Source organism: Muntiacus reevesi, chromosome 13 (assembly GCF_963930625.1).
Source record: "Muntiacus reevesi chromosome 13, mMunRee1.1, whole genome shotgun sequence".
Classification (NCBI taxonomy): Eukaryota; Metazoa; Chordata; class Mammalia; order Artiodactyla; family Cervidae; genus Muntiacus; species Muntiacus reevesi.
In genome coordinates this window covers 15,288,971-15,309,074 of record NC_089261.1, presented here as the reverse complement: position 1 = coordinate 15,309,074, position 20,104 = coordinate 15,288,971, and the positions used below count along the sequence as shown (strand labels likewise).

The window sequence follows — 20,104 nt, the reverse complement described above, 5'->3', positions numbered from 1 at the left end:
ACCGACCCACCTCTCCCATACAAAACAACAGCTTCGGAACATTTTTTTTTTTTTTTAAACGCAGCCGAATTCGACATCAGCTTCTTCCAAAACGGCAAACAAGCCTGTTCCCACCGCCAAATCGGAATCGGAGCTTAATTCGGGAAAAAGAGAGGGAGAAAACCTCCCCCGGCGCGCCGTGCTTCCTTGAGGGTCTCCTGCGACCCCTCCAGCCCGAGACCCCAGCGATGCTTTCAGGCGTCCCGGCGCCCCGCGCTCCTCCTCTCCCAACCCGCGCGTCCCCTCGCGGCCGGCGCCGTTAGGGTTAAAAGTTACCTCTCGGCTTCTGCCTGCAGCCCCCCCCACCCACCCTCGGGGCCGGATGATGTAACCCCCCTCCCCGCGCCCTCCCCGCCCCCCTCCACCATGTGACACTTTAATTAATAATAGCGCCGTCAGCACAACAAACGCACAACACAGGGAGAAACTTGGTGTCCAGGGGAGGCCCCCGGCGGCTGCAGCGCGGCGGAGGCGGGCGCAGAGGCCGGAGGGAGAGGAGGCGAGGGGCGACCGGACGCGGGGAGGGAGCGAGGCGAGCGGTCATGTGCCCGTGCCCCCTGCACCGCGGTCGCGGCCCCCCGGCTGTGTGCGCCTGCAGCGCCGGCCGCCTGGGTCTGCGCTCGTCCGCCGCGCAGCTCACGGCCGCCCGGCTCAAGGCGCTCGGCGACGAGCTGCACCAGCGCACCATGTGGCGGCGCCGCGCGCGGAGCCGGAGGGCGCCGGCGCCCGGCGCGCTCCCCACCTACTGGCCCTGGCTGTGCGCGGCCGCGCAGGTGGCGGCGCTGGCGGCCTGGCTGCTCGGCAGGCGGAACTTGTAGGAACGCGGGGCTTCTTGGTGGGGCCGGAGCCGAGACCCAGCCGGAGCGAGCAACAGGTACGCGAGCTAGGGCCAGGGCGCGGCGGCTGGGGACTGGAGACGTGAGGCTGATTTGGGAGCCGGAGAGCCGCAAGTCTGCGGCTTCTTCTCTGCTTCATTCTCTCTCAGGGATCTTCTTCCCCTTCTTAGACAGTCCCCATCTCTCCTTTCACGTACCAGGCCCACCGTTTCTAGCCCCTTGTCTCCAACTCCCCTTAAGCGCATCCTGCCACTCCCTCCATCGAGGGGCTTTGGGAGGACTTTAGCCTCCGTAAGTCCCACCAACCCTTCAAGGAAACACACTGCAAGTAGAAAAGTGTGCTTGCTCAGAGAACAGAGTTACAAGCCACGCCAAAGAATCCTCATCTATCGCGCTTTCAAGACGAGTCCTCAGTCCTCTTCCTGCGGCCTGCCATTCCTAAGAGCCACCGTCTGCATCACCTCCGCCCCAAACCCTGTTCTCCTTCAGTGCCCCTTCTCCAGTTTCTGTAGCCCATCCTTCGGTGCCCGGAGCGCATCTCGCGACTTCCTCCCCCTCCAGGTTTCAGGCTGGCTCCGTCTTTCTCCCTAAAACTGCACTTTTCCCCCGCTCTGCCAACTTCTCTCCTTCTCCAGTGAGGTGTCCCATTCAAGGAGCTCGGAGGAAGTTGATTTGAAGGCGATGTCCCCAAATGAACGGGAATCTGAGGCTCTTAGGGAAACTCCAAGGGAAGGCCTTAACGAAAGAGCATTCACTGAGCTCTTTCTGGTTGCTAGGCCTTGTTGTTGGAGGGAATGTTTGAGAGCCTGCGGTATGCTAGGCACTGGGTGGTGATGGGGATGGGTAGTCAGTAGTGAGCGCCTAGCATGTTTGGTACCAGTAGAAGGAGGGTACTGAGCGTTTACTGTGCGCTAAGTCCTTGGGTTGGGGAATTACTGAGCACACGCTGAGCGCCGGGCACTGTTCTAGGCACTTGCGGGGAGACGGCGGGTCAGGACTGTCTTTTCAGGTTCTGGAATCGAGAGGAGAGCTGCAGAGAATGGGGGTGGAGAGAATCAGGCTGAGCCCACCACGGTGGGTCTCGGGCTGGAAAGTGAGAAAGCCAGCCCCGAAGTCACGGCCCGCAGACGCCGAGCGCTCGGGTCGCGGCCGAGCCCCGCGGTGCGCCAACACCCTGGGAAGCTGGCGCGGCGCCTGCAGGGAGAGGCGGCAGCCGGAGCGTGGGGGGTGGCAACGCCCGGGGAGCTGCGGGGGTGCGCGGGGTGTGAGCCGGGAGCGCGGGCGACAGATGTCGCGTGGGCCGGCGCAGCCCCGGCGCTGGCGCAGAGAGGTGCGCGCTTCGGGGCGCCCTCTGCCCGGCTCCCGAAGGTTCCATCCGCTTCTCCCTCTCGCGAAAGAGACAGGGGACTCCCCTCGGCTGCAGGGGGGCTCCCCTCGGCTGCAGGGGGCCGGGCGGGGGCTGCCGGATCCTGGGAGCAGGAAAAAAATTTTGGATGGGGCACGGGGAGGCGGGGCAGAAAAAGAAGCCAAGAAAGAGACGCTAAGCCCAAAGTGTGTAATTTAGGGAAAGGCGGAAAGAAGGTGGAAGAGGAGGCAGAGACCAAAAAAAAAAAAAAAAAAAAAAAAACCCACAAAAAACCAACCCCACCAAAGAAAACAGAAACAAAAAAAAGGCGGCGAGACAAGGAAAGAAAGTCGAAGAAACTGGAGAAAAAGAGACTTCCCGGAGAACAAGACAGTGGGAACGTGGATAAGAAAGATGTGAAGCGAGAGGAACCCAGTGGAAATGGGGAGGAGGGTTAGGACATCGCTTCCTCCAGTCTTGGGGTCCAGGCGAGGTTCGAGAAGCGCTGCCTTCTCAGGACAGGACGGTGCGGGATGCTGGGCGTCCCACCCCCGGGACGGAGAGCGCGCAGCCAGAGCCTGACTGTGTGTTCGCTTCGGGGCCGGGGGATGCTCCCGGGGTCCTCAGGAGAAGGCTGCCGCCGGGGAGGTGGCCCGAAACCTACGCGAGGGCGCGCGGGGCGGACGGAGCGCGCCGCTCTGGGTTCGGGCGCGCGGGAGGACCCGCGCCACCCGGAAGGGAGACTGGGAGGAGTTTGGGAGGAGTTTGGCTGGGGCGGCGTCGGCTAAGCAACGTCGCCGCCGAGTTTATTTCCCCCTCCTCACTCTATCTCTGCCGCAGAGTCTCGTGCTGCGTCCCGACTCCGGCCACCTCCCGCCTGTGTGTCCCTGCCGGGAGACCCCAGCAGTCACACCCCTCTAGGGTCCTTCCTCCTTGGGTGCCCTGACCCTAGGATGCCCGGCACCCTCTCAGATCGCCTATAGAATGGTAGAGTGTATACCACTACCATCCCGGGGTTCGCTGCGCTGGGTCTTCCAGGCTTGGCTCCCGTACCAAGGACTTGGCTTCTCTCCCTGCTATCCACCACTCGGGCCTTTCTTGTGCTCTTGGCTTAACTGGGGGAAACCCATCTTTGGTTAACCTCTGGTACGTTAGGAAGAAGTGAAAGGAAATCCCCTGGGTAAAGTCAGTTTTTTGAGTTCTGTGTGTGGACCTCTCCACATTTCCTACCCTGGAGGAGAAATGGAAATGCTCACAGGGTACCTTAGGGGTTTCAGGATGGCCTGAATCCGCCATCTACGGCAGACCATTCTGTTAGGCGTTAAAGGCAAGCTTAGCTATAGGTACCAGGGCAGTTTCAACAAAGTGGTCTGGAGCCTCTACTGTGAGCCAGCAATACTTTTCTCAGAAGTCATCATTAAACAAACAGAGTCAACCTCTCCTCCAAGACTCAGTTTTCCCATATGTAATGTGGGGACAATAACAGTACTTAAATGCATAGGTGTTGTCAAGAGGGCAAAATGAGGTCATATACAGAAAGCTCTAAAACAGCGCCTTGTGCATCAAGAAGGGATTGTGCATTTAATACCTGTGTTTCACTTTGATTGTGCATTTAATACCTTTCTTCCTGAAAGTAGACAACATTTTGCCATTGTCCTTGCTGGTGGTTCCACACTATTCCTACTTGCCATTTTGGGGAATCAGGGCCACATGGGCCAAGATAGTATATTGATGAAGAGCATGGGTTTAGGAATCAGATGAAACTGGATTTAAGTCCCAGCCCAAGAACTTTCTGGCAGTGTGACCTTGGGTAAGAACCATAACCTCTCTGAGCCTTTATCTGTAAACCTCAGCTGTATCTTCGTCAGGGTTGCTGAGAGGTCGATAGGAGGCCATCCATTTCAAATGCCCAAAGCAGTGCCTGACACTTAGTTCAATCCTTAGAGGATGCTATGAAATGGTTAAAGCCATTCTTATTGTTTCAAAGGGGAAACTGAGGCAGAGAAAGTCCACCTGAGTCGTCCCAAAGGATCAAGGGCAAAGTCAGAGCTGACATTGGAGGGTCTGTCTTTGGGGGCCTTCACCCAGCCACCCTTCAGATGATTTGAGGGGTGCAGGGGATGAGAAGATACTGAGCAGAAAGCAGAGGGGGTGATGAGCCTCAAATTCCTGCACTAGAGAGATTCCCTTTCTGAGAGAGCCTCAGGGGAGTGGGGGGGAGACTCCCTGGAGGCTGGGGAGGCCCGGAGGAGAATGGGTGTGTTTTAACCAGTCACTGCTCAAAAGATACAGGAGAGGGAACAAAAGATGCTTTATGGTAAGCGCTGGCTGGCAGAGGCGTGCGAGGGAGAAGTGTGTGCCTTGGGAGGCGGAGGGGAGGGGAAGAGAAGGAGGAGGATTCTGGCAGGGGGAGGAGGCTAGGGGTGGGCAAAACCTTGCCTTAGGACTAAGGAGAAGTGGAGAAAGGGGGACTCTGCGAGCCCAAGAGGCGACGTGGTCAGCGGCAAGGAAGATAATGGGCCAGCAGGAGCCGGCTTTAATGAATTAATGACGGTTTGGCCTGCCCGCCAGACATGCTAACTGGTTCTTGGCAGGTACTTTGGGGATTAAGTGGTTAAACCTGGAGGCGCATCCTTCAGGCCTCCCTCCCAGACTGCTGCACCCCTGCCAGAATGACTTTTAGAGCTTGAAAGCCTCAGCAGGGAAGAGGGAAAGGAGGGAACAGAAGGGAGGGAGACAGCTGTTGGGAAGGACCACCCCCACCCCCTAGGAAGGGGCCAGATGTGCGGGACTGTGGCAGCCCTCCTGCCACATGGTCCCTGTCTGGAATCACTCACTTGCCTGCTGAGAGGCCAGGGCACAAGTGACTGAGCTGTGGATGTAAACATAGCCACACCCGGGGATAATTAAATACACCCCCAAATGTGGGCTGGGTGGATTTGGCACCCGCACCTCTGGTTTTTGAAACGTCAGCTTTTGAGACCTATGTTGGGAGTAGGGAGGACGCAGAATAGTGACGGCTTCGGTTTCCCTTCTGGTCATCACTCTGTGTGGTAGGATTTCACCGGAGCAACAAGCTGCTCCACAGTGTCCCTAGTTCATGGCAACTTGCTTGTGGCATAGTAGATACAAAATAACTATGACGAATACAGTACATGAGTCATTCAAAAACTGTGTCAGATGGGTATCACTGTTTCTCAAATTCAGCTTCTTCCACTCATTCACCTATTAATTCTTGAGTTCCTGCTGTGTGCAGGGCATGATGGACACAGACCAAGACATTAGAAGCCCCCGCCTCTCATGGAGCCTACATTTTAGGGGAAGAGTATAGATGATAAATCACTAAAGATTGTTCTGGTTACTACTGCTGTGTAACCAATGACTCCAAAACTTACTGGCTTAAAACAACTATTTGAGGGCCTTCCCAGGTGGTCCAGTGGTTAAGAATATGCCTTACAATGCCTGGGATGCAGGTTCAATCCCTGGTCTGGGAAGATCCCACATGCCAGAGCAACTAAACCTGAGCGCCCCAACTAGAGAGTCCATGTGCCACAATGAAAGAGCCCACACAATGCAATTAAGATCCCGTGTTCTGCAACTATGACCCAACACAGCCAAATAAATATTCTAAACTGTTATATATTTAAATAAATATTTAAATATTATATGTTTAAATAAGTGTTTAAATATTAAATATTTAAATAAACATTAAAAAAAACCCCACAACTATTTGATTAGGCTCTAACATTCTAAGGGTTAGAAATCCAAACAAGGCATAGCAGGGGTGACTCATCTCTGTTCCAGACTGACTGGGGGACTGGAGTCATGGGAGTGGGATCTTCATTTATATCAAGGTCTGGCTGTTGAAGCTGGGTGTCGGCTGGGACTGCCAATCAGAGCATTTATACTCAGTCTCCTCCTGTGACCTGGGCTTCCCCACAGCATGGCAGCCTCATGGTAGATGGATTCTGATCTGGTGTCTCAGAACTCCAAAGGCAGACGTCTCAGAGGGCCAAGTGGAAGCTGCTTTGTCTTTTTTGACCCAGCTTCAGAGATCACTTTGGTCAAAGGACTTCCCTGGTGGTCCAATGACTAACATTCCTCACTCCCAGTGCAGGGGGCCCGGATTCCATCCCTGGTCAGGCAACTAGATTCCACATATCTCAACTAAGACCCTACGCAGCCAAATAAATATTTTAAAAAGAAAGAAAGAAATCACTTTAGTCAAAAGTAAGTCACAAGTAGGCCGAGATTTAGGGGAGAGTGGAATTAGATCCCACCCCATGGGTTCTAGAATAGCAAATTGGAGAGAAGATATTGTGGCCATCTTTGGATTATGCAGTCTAAACACAGAATTTCAGAAAGTGCTGCAGGCTCTGATGGTAACACACACAGATAATATACAGGCAGGCCTTGGAGATCCTGTGGTTTGGTTCCAGACCACTGCAATAAGGCAAGTCATGAATTTTTTTGGTTTCCCAGTGCATATAAGAGTTACATTTACATTATACTGTAGTCTATTAAGTGTGCAGTAGGATTATATCTTTAAAAACAATGTACACACCTCAATTAAAAAATACTTTATTGCTAAAAAGTGCTGCTGACCATCATTTGAGCCTTCTAGAAGTTGTAATCTTTTTGAAATAATCACATCAAAGATCACGGATCACAGATCACCCGTAACAAATATAATAATGGTGAAAGAGTTTGAAATATTGCAGGAATTACCCAAATGTGACACAGAGACATGAAGTGAGCAAATACTGTTGGAAAAATTGGATCAATAGACTTGCTCGATGCGGGGATGCCACAAACCTTCCATTTGTAAAAAACAAAAACAACTGTGAATGCTCTGAGGTATGCCTGTCATAGAGGGAGCCTGGTGCATTCCTACCTGCAATGGAGGGTGATGGCCACTCGAGGAGAAACCTAGGGGTCAGTGACTTGAGTGATGAGAAGGAGCCAGCCATGTGGGTGTCTGGAAGAAAGATGTTCTGGGGAGGTGACACTTTGCATTGTATGTCTGAGGAAGAGAAAAAGGAGCAGTGGGCTAAGACCACATGAACCAGGGGGAGAGGAAGTCAGATGGCAGGCAGGGGCTAGATCAGGCCATGGTAGAGAGGGTGAGTTTTGCTATAAAGGGAGGCACAAGTGCCAACAGCACAGGAAGAGCTGCTTTATAAGCGGAGGATTCGATGTCATGCAAGAAAGAGAACTGGCCTTCCCTGGTGGCTCAGTGGTAAAGAATCTGCCTTCCAACGTAGGAGACTCGGGTTTGATCCCTGTGTCGGGAAGATCCCCTGGAGAAGGAAGTGGCGACACACTCCAGTATTCTTGCCTGGGAAATCCCATGACCAGAGGAGCCTGGTGGGCTGCAGTCCATGGGATTGCAAAAAGTCGGACACAACTGAGCCCACACACAGACATCAATAGCATGTATATGTCAACCCCAGTTGTCCAGTTCATCCCAGTCTGCGCTTTCCCCTTGGATATCTACACGTTTGTTCTCTACATCTGTGTTTCTATTTCTGCCTTGTAAATAAGATGGTCTATGCTAATTTTCTCAGAGTCCTCATTTACCCATTAATATATGATGTTTGTTTTTCTCTTTCTGACTTACTTCATGCTATAGGACAGTCTCTAGGTCAATCCATGTCTCTACCAATGACCCAGTTTCTTTCCTTTTTATAGTTGAGTAATATTCCCTTGTGTATATATATACATATATACACATGTATGTATATATATGTATACATATACATGTGTGTATGTATATATATATATATATATATATATATAAACCACATCTTCTTTATCCATGCCTCTGTTGATGAATATTTAGGTTGTTTAAGGTCTGAGAGATTCTGGTCCCTGTACCAGCTCTCTGATGCCCAACCCTCAGTGCCCTTAGAAGGTTGTGGATACAGGCTGGATTTCCATCACCTAAGAAATTTCACCATTCAATTCCGTATTGTCTTCCTTCTCTCCTTCCTGCCCTAAACTGATGCCCTGCTTTTGGGTGGGGATCTCTGTTTTTGGTCAGTGAGACGTGACCTTCCAGTAGTCCTGTACACCCAGGACAAGAGAAGCCTCCTTTACCTGCCCTGTAGAGGGAAAATTGACTACTCCACAGAGTGTTGCCATCTCTAAACTTTTGCTCCACAGGCCACGGACTTGGGCAAGATGGAATTAAATAGCTCTGGGAAACTTTATGTAATATTCCTTTTTTAGAAAAAAAAATGGCTTATTTCTTGATTAAGAAAAATATTACAAGCTCATTATCAAATATTTGGAAAATATTGAATAAAATAACATTTCAGTCGATTGTTTTTATCTCACTACCCATTGTTAACATTTTGATAGATTTTTTTTTTCCATTAAAAAAAAAATGCACTGAGGGGACTTCCCTGACTGTCCAGTGGTCAAGACCCCACACTTCGACTGCAAAGGCCATGGCTTGGATCCCTGGTCTGGGAACTAGGATCCCGCACGCTACATGGCATGGCTGAAAAAAAAACCCACTGAGAAGTAGTTTAACAAGTGGAATTCCTGTAAATGCATTTTCTGTAATCTGACTTTGTCATTATATCGTGGACAGTTCTGCATGTTTTATAGTATTTTCCGTGACACACTTCTTAGAGGTTACTTAGGATTTGGCTCTTCCATCATCTGCCTTCTCACTCGGCTATTTTTGGAGGTTTGGATTGCTTCCAGTTGTGATATGGAATGTCCTTGGGTGTCACTCTTCAGGTACCTCACAGAGATTTTCTTAAGAAGGCCCACAGGTGGAACTTTGGTCTTAAAAGTGTATGTAAACATTCTTTTATTATAAAGGGTGTCTAAAGGGTATAAAATCTTGTGGGTTCTAGATAAACTCTGCCGTTTGTTCCCATTTCTCATTTATGTCACCAGCCACTATCCATAATGTGATCGCTTGACTCTGGAGCTGGCTGTTGCCATCCTCAGCTGAGTCTGTGTTGTGTTTTTACGGAATATTCTCCGTAGACCACACCTCCAGCCATTGTTGGAGTGTGTAAGTGCAGTGACCGCTGGCATGCCCATCCCAACTTCAGGGCGGGGCTCCAAGTCAGAGCAGTGTCACTGAGTTTGAAGGACTTCTCCGCCTGCCTGGCTGTACTTGTGGCACGATGTTCATCTGATATTCTTGGATTTGGCACATGGTACTTAATAAATACTGCAGGATGCTAACATGATGGCGGGGAATCTTAGACAAAGTGATTTTGGAGGGGTCCTCTGAGGGTGGGAATTTGCCAGGGGCCATGAGATAGATTTAAGAAGAGGCACTATTTTAGTAGGTTTCCGAGATGGCAGTAGTGAAAAGAACCCGCCTGCCAGTGCAGGAGACATAAGAGACATGGGTTCGACCCTTGGGTTGGGAAGATCCCCTGGAGGAGGGCATGGCAATCCACTCCAGTATTCTTGCCTGGAGAATCCCCATGGACAGAGGAGCCTGGTGGGCTACAGTCCATTGGGTCACAAAGAGTTGGACACAACTAAAGCAATTTAGCAATCAGCACGCACCATTTTCAAAGACAGCCCAGACTGAAAATGTTTTAGTCTGTTAGTGCATCGTGGAGCCTCAGAAAATTGAACTGCTGGTAACTGTTTATCTAACGCACCCAGATTTGTTGCCGACGTAGGACAGCTTGGTGGAAAGTGACATGAACTTTCAAGTCAGGCTGACTCTCAGATCAGGTCCTGATCTGCCATTTCCCACTCGTGTGACTGTAGGCATTGCCTCTGTACCTTCTGAGCATATAAGGCGTGTCACTGATGTTCAGAAAATGGTGGGAAGTGGTAAATGATAGTGCAGGATATGTGTTCTTGTTTGGTGTAAATTTCAGTCCATGGCCTCATATTAGTGTATGGTGGGAACTCTTTTTTTTTTTTTTTTTTTAATATTTATTTATTATGTGGCTGTGTTGGGTCTGAGCTGTGGCATGTGGGATCTTCCTTGTGTCATGGGGGATCTTTCATTACAGCACACGGGTTCTCTATTTGCGGTGCAAGGGCTCAGTAGTTGTAGCACACAGGCTGAGTTGCTCTGTGGCATGTGGGATCTTAGTTCCCTGACCAGGGATCGAATCCATGTCCTTTGCATTGCAAGGCAGATTCTTAACCACTAAGAATTGTGGACCGTCAGGGAAGTCCCTGGTGGGAACTCTCAAGGGACTTCTCTGAGCCTTCTGCACAAAGCAGTTGTCAATCCTGCCTCTTCAACCCTGTGGATCACCAACAGACTTCTTAAGTCACTGCACCAGGGCAGGGGGAACCTCCAGACCACCACTCCCCAACTGTCCTAGGGGACAGGACTCCCCTACTGTCCTGGGGGACACTAGCCCTGGGGTCCCCAGGGGACCCCAATTCATCACTTCTCCCAGCGCCTGGCATGGTGACTGGTACAGAGCAAGCATTTACTAACTACTGAATTAATGGATGGATGAGTAAATGAGTGAATGAGTTGGGGAGAGGCCTAGTAAATTTGGGACCCTCCCCCAGAAACGAGACATACAATTGGCTGAGTCATACTCCTTTATTCCTCTCCCCCACTTCAGAGAGAAATCATAGCTCTGATCTGAGTCTCAAAAGATCTAGGACTCCAAGAGATCACTGTTCCAGAAGCCTAGCCAGAGCTAGACAGGACTTTGGAAACCACCAAATCCAACTCCTCACCTTGTAGACGATGAAGCCAAGGCTCAGAGAGCTCCTGAGGGTTAAAAGGAGGTGGGCTTACACGCCAGCTGTCCTTGTCTAAGACTACCTTCGTGTCTAGGCAGAGATCGAAACCCGGTGGTTTCCTGGCTGAAACTGGCCTGCTGTTGAGTTTTATTTGACTTGCATGCTTTCTCCCCAACACTTACAAACCAGGCACTTTCATATAGAAGCCCACATTTTCAGTTTTTCTTGAAAAAAATGGAAAGATCTGACAACATCGAGTTCCATGTGGCAGTGAAAGACTGCAGATGAGCATCAGAAACCTCTTTAGATGGGACACAAGCTCTCCAATGACTGTGGCCCCTCCTGCACTGGATCTGATGCGTTTAAATTGACAATGCCTGATTTTGGAGACCACCCCGTCAGAGGTCCCTTGATGCATAGACACACCCACACATGCATCCTATTTTAAATAAATGAGATCATTCTGGTCCTGCCATTTGTCATCTGCTTTTTCCCCAATAAAAAAATAGGTTGCTGAGATGTTCCCATGTCAACAGAGGTTTTCATCATCTCTTTTTATGGCTACATGGTGTTCTGTTGCTTGGATGGACCATGATTTCCTTATTTGGTCATTTCCCCAGGGATATTTACACTGTTGCCATTTTCTGATAGTTCATAAATGAGGTTTGGTGAACATTCTTGTTTGAACAACTTTGTAAAAAAAAAAAAAGTGAAGTTCCTAGAGGTGAAGTTGTTGGGTGAAAAAACGAGTGTGTGATAAGGTGATGATATGCATGGTGGGATCGCTGTAAGAAGGATCTGCCCTTGGGATCTGGTGTCACTTCTGTGCCTTTCCATTCCCCGCCTCCCCAGCTTCTGTGGAGGGACTGAATTTGTGGACATGGACTGAATTTGGCATTCAAGGCCCACCTGCCAAACTTCATAGTGGGTGGAGCTTTGAGTTCTCTGGGCTCTCTCCACAGATTTTATGTGATCAGTAACTATTCACTGGACTTCCCTGGTGGTCCAGTGCTTAAGACTCTGCCTGCCAGTGCAGGAGACACAGCTTCAGATCCCTGGTCCAGGAAGATTCCATACGCCGAGCGGCTACTAAGCCCGAGCACCACAGCTACTAAGCACGGGCTCTAGAGCCTGTGCTTTGCAGTAAGCGGAGCTGCCGCCGTAAACAGCCCAGGCACCACAACAAAGAACAGCCCCCGCTCACTGCAGCGAGAGAAAATCCGGCACGGCAACGAAGACCCAGCACAGGCGAAAAATACAGTAATTAATTAAAAAACACTATTCACTGGTAGAACTGATAACTATTCACAGATAACAGGGGCAACAGACAGATAGGCAGAGAGGAGCAAACACTCCTTCCAGGAGCTGCCAGATAAACGGCCGCTTCCTTTCTCGTACACCCTGAACCTCGCCTCCTGCTCTTTAGTCCCCTCAACCACCGTCTCCTCAGAGCCCGGTGTTCCTAACTGGCCAGCATGAGCTACACAGGTGGAGATTTAAATGATAACATGGGCCAGAGCATCTTGCCTCTAGGAGGATTCCACTTGAAGAACTCTGTACCCATGATTCTTAGACATTAGGGCCTACCACTGGTACCATTTGAACTCCATGGTCAAAATCAACTTGTTGAAACCAAAGATGAAAGAGTGGGTAATAAGGATGACTATAAAGCACAAGGAACTCCACTCAATGCTCTATAGTGACTCATATGGGAATAGGTTCTAAAAAAGTGTGGATATAGGTACATGTATAACTGATTAAAAAGCAGAGCATCACAGCAAAACATCACTTTGCTGACCAAGGTCCATATAGTCAAAGCTATGGAGAATCCCATGGACAGAGGAGCCTGGCAGGCTATATAGTCCATGGGATCCCAAGAGCTGGACACGACTTAGCAACGAAACCACCACCACCATGGTTTTTCCAGGAGTCATGTATGGATGTGAGAGTTGGACCATAAAGAAGACTGAGTGCTAAGAATTGATGCTTTTGAACTGTGGTGTTGGAGAAGACTCTTGAGAGTCCCTTGGACTGCAAGGAGATCCAACCAGTCCATCCTAAAGGAAATCAACCCTGAATATTCATTGGAAGGACTGATGCTGAAGCTGAAACTCCAGTACTTTGGCCACCTCATGAGAAGAGTTGACTCATTGGAAAAGACCCTGATGCTGGGAGGGACTGGGGGCAGGAGGAGAAAAGAATGACAGAGGATGAGATGGCTGGATGGCATCACCGACTCTGTGGGCATGAGTTTGAGTAAGTTCCGGGAGTTGGTGATGGACAGGGAGGCCTGGCGTGCTGTGATTCATTGGGGCTGCAAAGAGTCCGACACGACTGAGTGACTGAACTGAACTGAGGCGAAGAGCTGACTCACTGGAAAAGACCCTGATGCTGGAAAAGATTGAGGACAGGAGGAGAAGGGGACAACAGAGGATGAGATGGTTGGAGAGCATCACCAACTCAATGGACATGAGGTTGAGCAAGCTCCAGGAGACAGGGAAAGACAGGGAAGCCTGGTGTGCTGCGGTCCATGGGGATCACAAAGAGTCAGACACGACTTAACGACTGAACAACAGCAATAACTGATTCACTTTGCAGTACAGCAGGAACTGACACAACATTGCAAATCAACTATACTCCAGTAAAAATCTATTTTAAAGATTAAAAGAAAAATCCCCAAAGATGGAAAAGCTGGGAAGTTACCACCATTATTCATGTGCTCAGTTAGCCGCTGTCACTTGACAGGTTGAACTGAGCACCTACTGTGTGCCGGGCACGCTGCTGGGCCCTGAGGAAACGCGATGGGTCAAGGGAGAGATTTGGTGTGTACATGCACAGGTGTCCTGGGTGGCTCGGGGGTGGAGTGAAGGCGACTTTCTTTTATTTCTATATCCTTCTCTGCTGTTTGGAACTTCTAACTTACCACATATGCAAACAGCGAGAACAAAAAAGTTTTTTTTTTTTAATTTAAAATTGGGACCCCTTAGGAGGGAAGCCAAGAGTCCTAACTCTTCTCTGATGTAGGGGAAAGGGAGTGAGATTTCTTCCCCATCTAATGCTTCAGTGGGATTCACAGCTCCCCACCTGCCATGCCTCAGCTCAGGCAGGTGGGGTTTCCAGGCTTCCTGTCCCCACCTCCACCCCAACCCCGCCCCTCCACTCTGTGGGGGCAAAGGGGAATCAGGGCCATTGAAAAACAGAAGTTCCATGAATCTCCCCAGTTGTGAGCTTTGCTTGTGAGTCAGCGTTTCAGAAAATGCTTTATGAGCCAAGTTTGAGGAAGCATATCCCAGGGGCAGGGCAAGTGGTTCATAGCGGGCGGTGGACTTTATGTTTTTAAATTAATATAAAAGATATATTGCCCCTTGCAAAACAAAAGAAAAATAACAAACAATATGGAAGTACAGCATATAGAGTACTGTAGTGTTCTTTTACTCAGCCCCTAAAGCTACGCCCCTGGTGTAACTTTCAGTCTGGATGTATATATAACAACAGTAACAATCATAATAACAAATGGGTCGGTGCTTTCAGTTCTTACATCAACACAATGAGATTCAAAATACTGCCCCACTCCTTTTCCATATAGGGAAACTGAGGCCCAGAGTGGTTAATAACTGGCTCAAAGTCACACAGCTTTTAAGTGTTTGAATCAGGATTCCAACTGAGGTGTCAAGCTCCAGAGTCTGGGCCCTTATCCATTAAAGTATTTTGCCTTTCTGCAATACTTTTTATATGGATATATAGATAGGATATATATATATAGGATATATATATATATAAATGTCTATGTATACACATACACAAATACACATATTGATTAAAAGAAAGAAAAAAAAAGACCTGGGCTATTTGCTCTTTTCAATTAAAAATCATAGCCAACTTTCTATCTCAATACATTAAAAATGTTTTTATTTCGTATTGGGGTATGGCCAATTAACAATGTTATGATAGTTTCAGGTGAACACTGAAAGGACTCAGCCATACGTATACATGTATCCATTCTCCCCCAAATCCCCTCTCATCCAGGCTGCCACATAACATTGAGCGGGGTCCTTGTTGGTTATCCATTTTAAATATAGCAGTGTGTACATAGCCACCCCAAACTCCCTAACTATATCTTCCCTCCATCTTTCCCCTATCTCCTGGCAACCATAAGTTCTTTCTCTAAGTCACTGAGTCTGTTTCTGTTTTTTAAATTCATTTGTATCATTTCTTTTTACATTCCACATATAAGGAATGTCATATATTTCTCCTCTTCTGTCTATCTAATGTAGATTTACCTCTTTCTAATTTACATGAGGCTTGTTAATCCAGTCTCCTGTCAGTGAACACATAGGGGACTTCCCTGATGGTCCGGTGGTTAAGAATCTGCCTGTCGATGCAGGGGACGCTGGTTTGATCCCTGGACCGGGAACTAAGATCCCACATGCCTGGGCACAATTAAGCCTGTGTGCTGCAATAAGAGAAGCCACCTCAATGAGAAGCCCACTTGCCACAATTAGAGAAAGCTTGTGTGCAGCAATGAAGACCCAGTGCAACCAAAAATAATAAATAAAAATAAACACATGGGTTGTTTCCAAATTCCAGATTTGTAATAAATTGCGAATTTGTTACAAATAAAGCTGGAGGGGACATCCTTAAGTACACTTATGTGACTACTTCTGTGGGCTAGGGTAGGGTGTCCAATTTAAGATCCCCTAGAAGTGTACGCAAGGCCCACCCACTGACTGTGGGATGTGGTGACATGCCCACTGGTTTTTTCATGCAGTACAGAGAGGTGCTTCTGATGTTCATCCTTCACTGTGGACACCAACCTGTAATCAGGATGCCAGCTGGTATAGGAATTTGTCCATTCAGCAGCCCTGGGAGAGCCTTAGAAAAACTCATTATTGGCTCAATGATTTACAGGTAGGAAAAGTGGAAGTCAGTTGCCGGTTCTAGTTTTGCAAGAAAACAAGACCGATTCTTGCCTGATGCCACCTTTTTTTCCCTTCGTCATCTCTGCTCAATTCAAGTATCAGCACAATCTCAGTTGTCACAACTCTCTGATGCAGTTCCCTGCTCATCAGGGTCTCCTGTTTGAGCCATACTTGTCACTGTCCTTGAGCCTTGCTCAGCCTCTTCCCCACCTAAACCATCTTCCCTTCTTCCAAATATAGGGAAAAAAACTCCCCGTGTATTTTCAAGACCCAGATGAAATCCGACTTCCTCTCTGAAACTTTCCTGGTGATAAAACCGCATCCCGATTTCTAGGCTCTAAACACACCTGCAGACAATGGTCTTTTGCAGTCCTGACCGCTGGTATTTCATGTCTTCCCCAATAAGACTGGAGGCCAGCTGAGGGCAGAAACAGCTTTTTCTAGAGCAGGGAACATTGCTTATTAGTACAAAGTCAGCACACTTGATAGCACACGGTAGGTGCATTCTCTCTTTATTTTCTTTTTTAAAAGAATACTTATTTTTTTATTTGGCTGTGCCAGGTCTTAGTTGCAGCATGTGGGATCTAGTCCCCTGACCGGGGTTTGAACCCAGGCTCCCTGCATTGAGTGTGTGAAGTCCTAGCCGCTGGACCACCAGGGAAGTCCCCTCGTCCTTCCTTTTTTGTACTGGTATTTAATACGGCAGCATAATCGCCTTAGGCTAATATTGCAGGCTTCCACTGACTTTGGCTCTATAGATCAGTATGACTAGGCACCAACAAAGTAAGATTTTTAGGAGTTACAGAGCTGGTTTCCATGAACTAAATCAAGCGTGTTTCTCAGTTGACAGTGACTCTGAATCTGTATTCCATGAAAACACACAGCAGCTACATAGAACGCCTTTGGCACTTGTGCCCTGATGAGACAGGAGGGGAATGGGGTTGGGGTGGTAGTTGGAGGGCTGCAGGGATCTTCTCCTTCCAACTGAGCCGGTCAAAAGCAGAAGGTTTGAAGTTGCTGGTTCAGATCTTTGTGACCCTCTGATGCGGATGCATTGGGTTGGCCAAAACGTTCATGGAAAAACCCTAACCGACTTTTTGGTCATTCGAATAGCTTGTGGGGTCCATGATTGTGACTCCCCTCTTTCACACAGTTGTATGTATTGGCCAGGGTCCAAATAAGAGGCAGCAAGCACCCCCAAACTGATTTATCAGAGGAGAGTTTAGAGGTTTGACGGCAACATGTGGGCAGGCTTTAGGAAATCGGTGAGGTGCCTGCAGCCCCATCTCCACCACCACGCCCTCCACCCCTCCCGGCAGGCTGGCCTAAAGGTGAGGACAGGGACCGGAGCCTGGAGCGGACCCTGGGGCTATAGCAGAGAGCTTCCTGGCAGGTGCTCTGGCCGATCTGTGGCCCTATTTGTGGCCCCGTGACTGCCTTCTGAGAACTAGACCCCGCAGGAGGCCACAAGCCCAAGCGAGCTTGTTGGTGCAGTTCGGACAGGTCAAAATCCCAGACTGCTGCCTACCCGAAGGTCATCAAGTGATCCTTCTCCTACCCCACGTGGTTTGTAACAGGCCAAGGCAGTTTCCCTACCACCTGCTGTAGAGGAACGTGTGAACCGTTTTTGTCTCCTTTGCTAACTCTCCAGCCTCATCTCTCCCGTGACCCTGTGGCCCAGTCTTCACTTGAGCCTCATCATGCTCCCCACCTTGTCATGCCACGTCATTCCTCTGAGTCCTGTTTCTTTTCCTTTCCTCCTCCTCATCCCTCCCTTCAGCCCCCTGCCCCTTCCTCTACTCCCTCTCCCCTTCCTCATAGCCTTTTAAAGTGCACAAGTTGGGACTTCCCTGGTGGTCCAGTGGCTAAGACTCCATATTGCCAATGCAGAGGGCCCTGAGTTCAATCCCTGGTCAGGGAACTAGATCCTGCATGCTGCAACTAAGATCTGGCACAGCTAAATAAATATACAAATGAATACATATTAAAAATAAGCTAGCAATCTGGTGGCTCAGATGATAACCTGGTTATCTGGTGGCTCCCTGGGTTGGGAAGATTCCCTGGAGAAGGGAATGGCAACCCACTCCAGTACTCTTGCCTGCAGAATCCCATGGACAGAGGAGTCTGGTGGGCTACAGTCTATGGGGTTGCAAAGAGTTAGACATGACAGCAACTAACACAGACACACAGCAATCTTTTAAAAAATAAAGTGCACATATCAGTGATGTTTATTATATTTCCAGAGCTGTGTGGCCGTCCCCCAGTCAAATTTAGAGGATTTTTATTTCCCCAGCAGAAGCCCTGGACCCATTAGCATTTACCCCCGCAACTGTTTACATTTCCTGCCAGTCCTGGGTGACCATGAATCTGCTTTTTGTTTCTATAGATTTTCTTATTCTAGACATTTCCTATACATGGAATCATACAATATTTGTCCCTGTCGTGTCTGGCTTCTTTCATTAGCATCACGTCTTCCAGGTTGATCTGTGCTGTAGCATGTATCTGTGCTTCTTTCCTCTTCGTGGCCAAATAATATTCCACTGTATGGAAATACCCCACTTTATTTATGCACTCATCAGGTGATGGGCATTTGCATTGTTTCCACTTTGGGAACATTCCACAAATGTTCCCAAAACATTTGTGTACAAGTTTTTCTGTGGATGTATAGTTTCCACCCTCTTGGGTTTGTACTATTTTTTCAGCCCTGCCCAGAATACCTTACCTTAACTTGGCTAATTCACTGGCATCATTCAGTACTCAGCAGGGGTCTGTTTGCTCTTTCTCTGAGGACTTTTCTCAGACTCCTCCTCCTCCCTCACAAGCTACCTCTCCTCTGGTCCCTCATAGCCCACGCTTACCCAGATTGCAGGCTCTTCCCATGATGCTGTCATGATTGATTTTATCCCATCTTCCCTTTGTTGGCCTCTGAGCCCCTGAAGGGTAAGAACTGTATCAGTGGATGTTTAACACCTTAGGTTGTGCTTGGCATGTTCATCAGTGAAGGAATGGATGGATGGGTGGGTGGATGGATGAATGGATGAAAGCAGAGTCTGTCCTACAAGTCTGCCTTGAAGATGGATCTATGAAATGAATAGATGAAGGTCCTGTTTCCTGACACGGAGGAGCAAAAAAGTAGTGTCTTTACATTCTTTTTTAATCACAGAAGATGCCTATGTAAACCCATCTAGGTCTGAAAGCAGAGACAGGTGTGTGTGTGTGTGTGTGTGCACTCACAAATGCATGTTTAGAGAAGGCTGCTACGTGGACAGGGCTTTGTGGGGAGGGGCAGCACCAGGACCACCTTTGGGGGAACCTTTCCTCCCAAATCAGAGCTTTGGTATCTAGCCGCTGTCACCCATCCCCCTCCCTGACACTCAGGGCTGGCTGTGCAGCAGTCCAAGGCGCTGACATCATCCCCAGCCGCTGTCTGCACGTGCCTACTGACTGAAATACGAATCTTTATTTCTGCAGGTTGGTGAAAACCTTGTGTCCTGGAGAAAGCTGGTTCCTGTTTTCCCAAGGGGGAGCCCAGAGCTTGAAAGGCCACAGTTGGCACTTCGAGAAGGAAGTGGAGAATAAATACAGCGCCTGGAGCAATAGTAGCAACGAGGAACGGGACTGGGGAAGCCCTCTGGATGTCCAGCTGCAGAAACAAGACACCCCAATGCTATTTACATACAGCTTTCTATATATAAAAAAAAAAGAAAATATGAATATTACTATTCAGTGCATGCCTTGTCGAGGATGTGGTCCCCTCCCTTTTCTGCACCTTCCGATGTGAACTCTGATGCTCTGTCATGTCTGGGGGCACTGGAAGAGAGATGCTTACTGTGTACCTAGAAAATTTGCAAAGACTAGTGGGAGTTAACCTCGGAGGCGACCAACTGCCTGGGAAGGGATGCTGGTGGAGGAAGAGGTGAAATGGCAAAAGGCAAAATAGAAAAAAAAAAAAAAAAAAAAAGTGAGGAGGACCTGGGACCAATGTCGTAGAGGCAGAGCCCGGGGATACTTCCATTTCTGTCTTCACAAATCCTAGCCTCTGTCTACCTAGATAGATGACTAGTCCCGCTGTCACATCAAGACAAAAGGCATTTTTTTTCCCCCCGACCAATCTGATGTCTCTGGTGCTTCACTTAAATCTTGCTGGTGCTAAGCGTGTTCTTGCTGGTGCTGCCATGGTGTTCTGTTGCCAGACCCGTGAGGCCAGGGAACGAGAGAGATGTATTTTGCTGTTTCGGATTCTTTTTTAAAAGGGATCAGTCACA

The 20,104-nt window shown here is 48.8% G+C and overlaps 1 protein-coding gene across 1 annotated transcript; it reads left to right on the top strand.

Moving 5' to 3' along the window:
- Window positions 1-581: 581 nt before the first annotated feature.
- On the top strand, window positions 582-19,390 carry HRK (harakiri, BCL2 interacting protein). The gene is made up of 2 exons (XM_065904150.1): window positions 582-913; window positions 19,311-19,390. Exon 1 carries the CDS (start codon window positions 582-584, stop codon window positions 855-857), a length of 276 nt encoding a protein of 91 aa, XP_065760222.1. The 3' UTR covers window positions 858-913; window positions 19,311-19,390.
- The last annotated feature ends 714 nt before the right edge of the window (window positions 19,391-20,104 follow it).

Coding starts and splice junctions, on each gene's coding strand:
- HRK (XM_065904150.1), top strand. CDS start 582: ATGTGCCCGTGCCCCCTGCACCGCGGTCGCGGCCCCCCGGCTGTGTGC.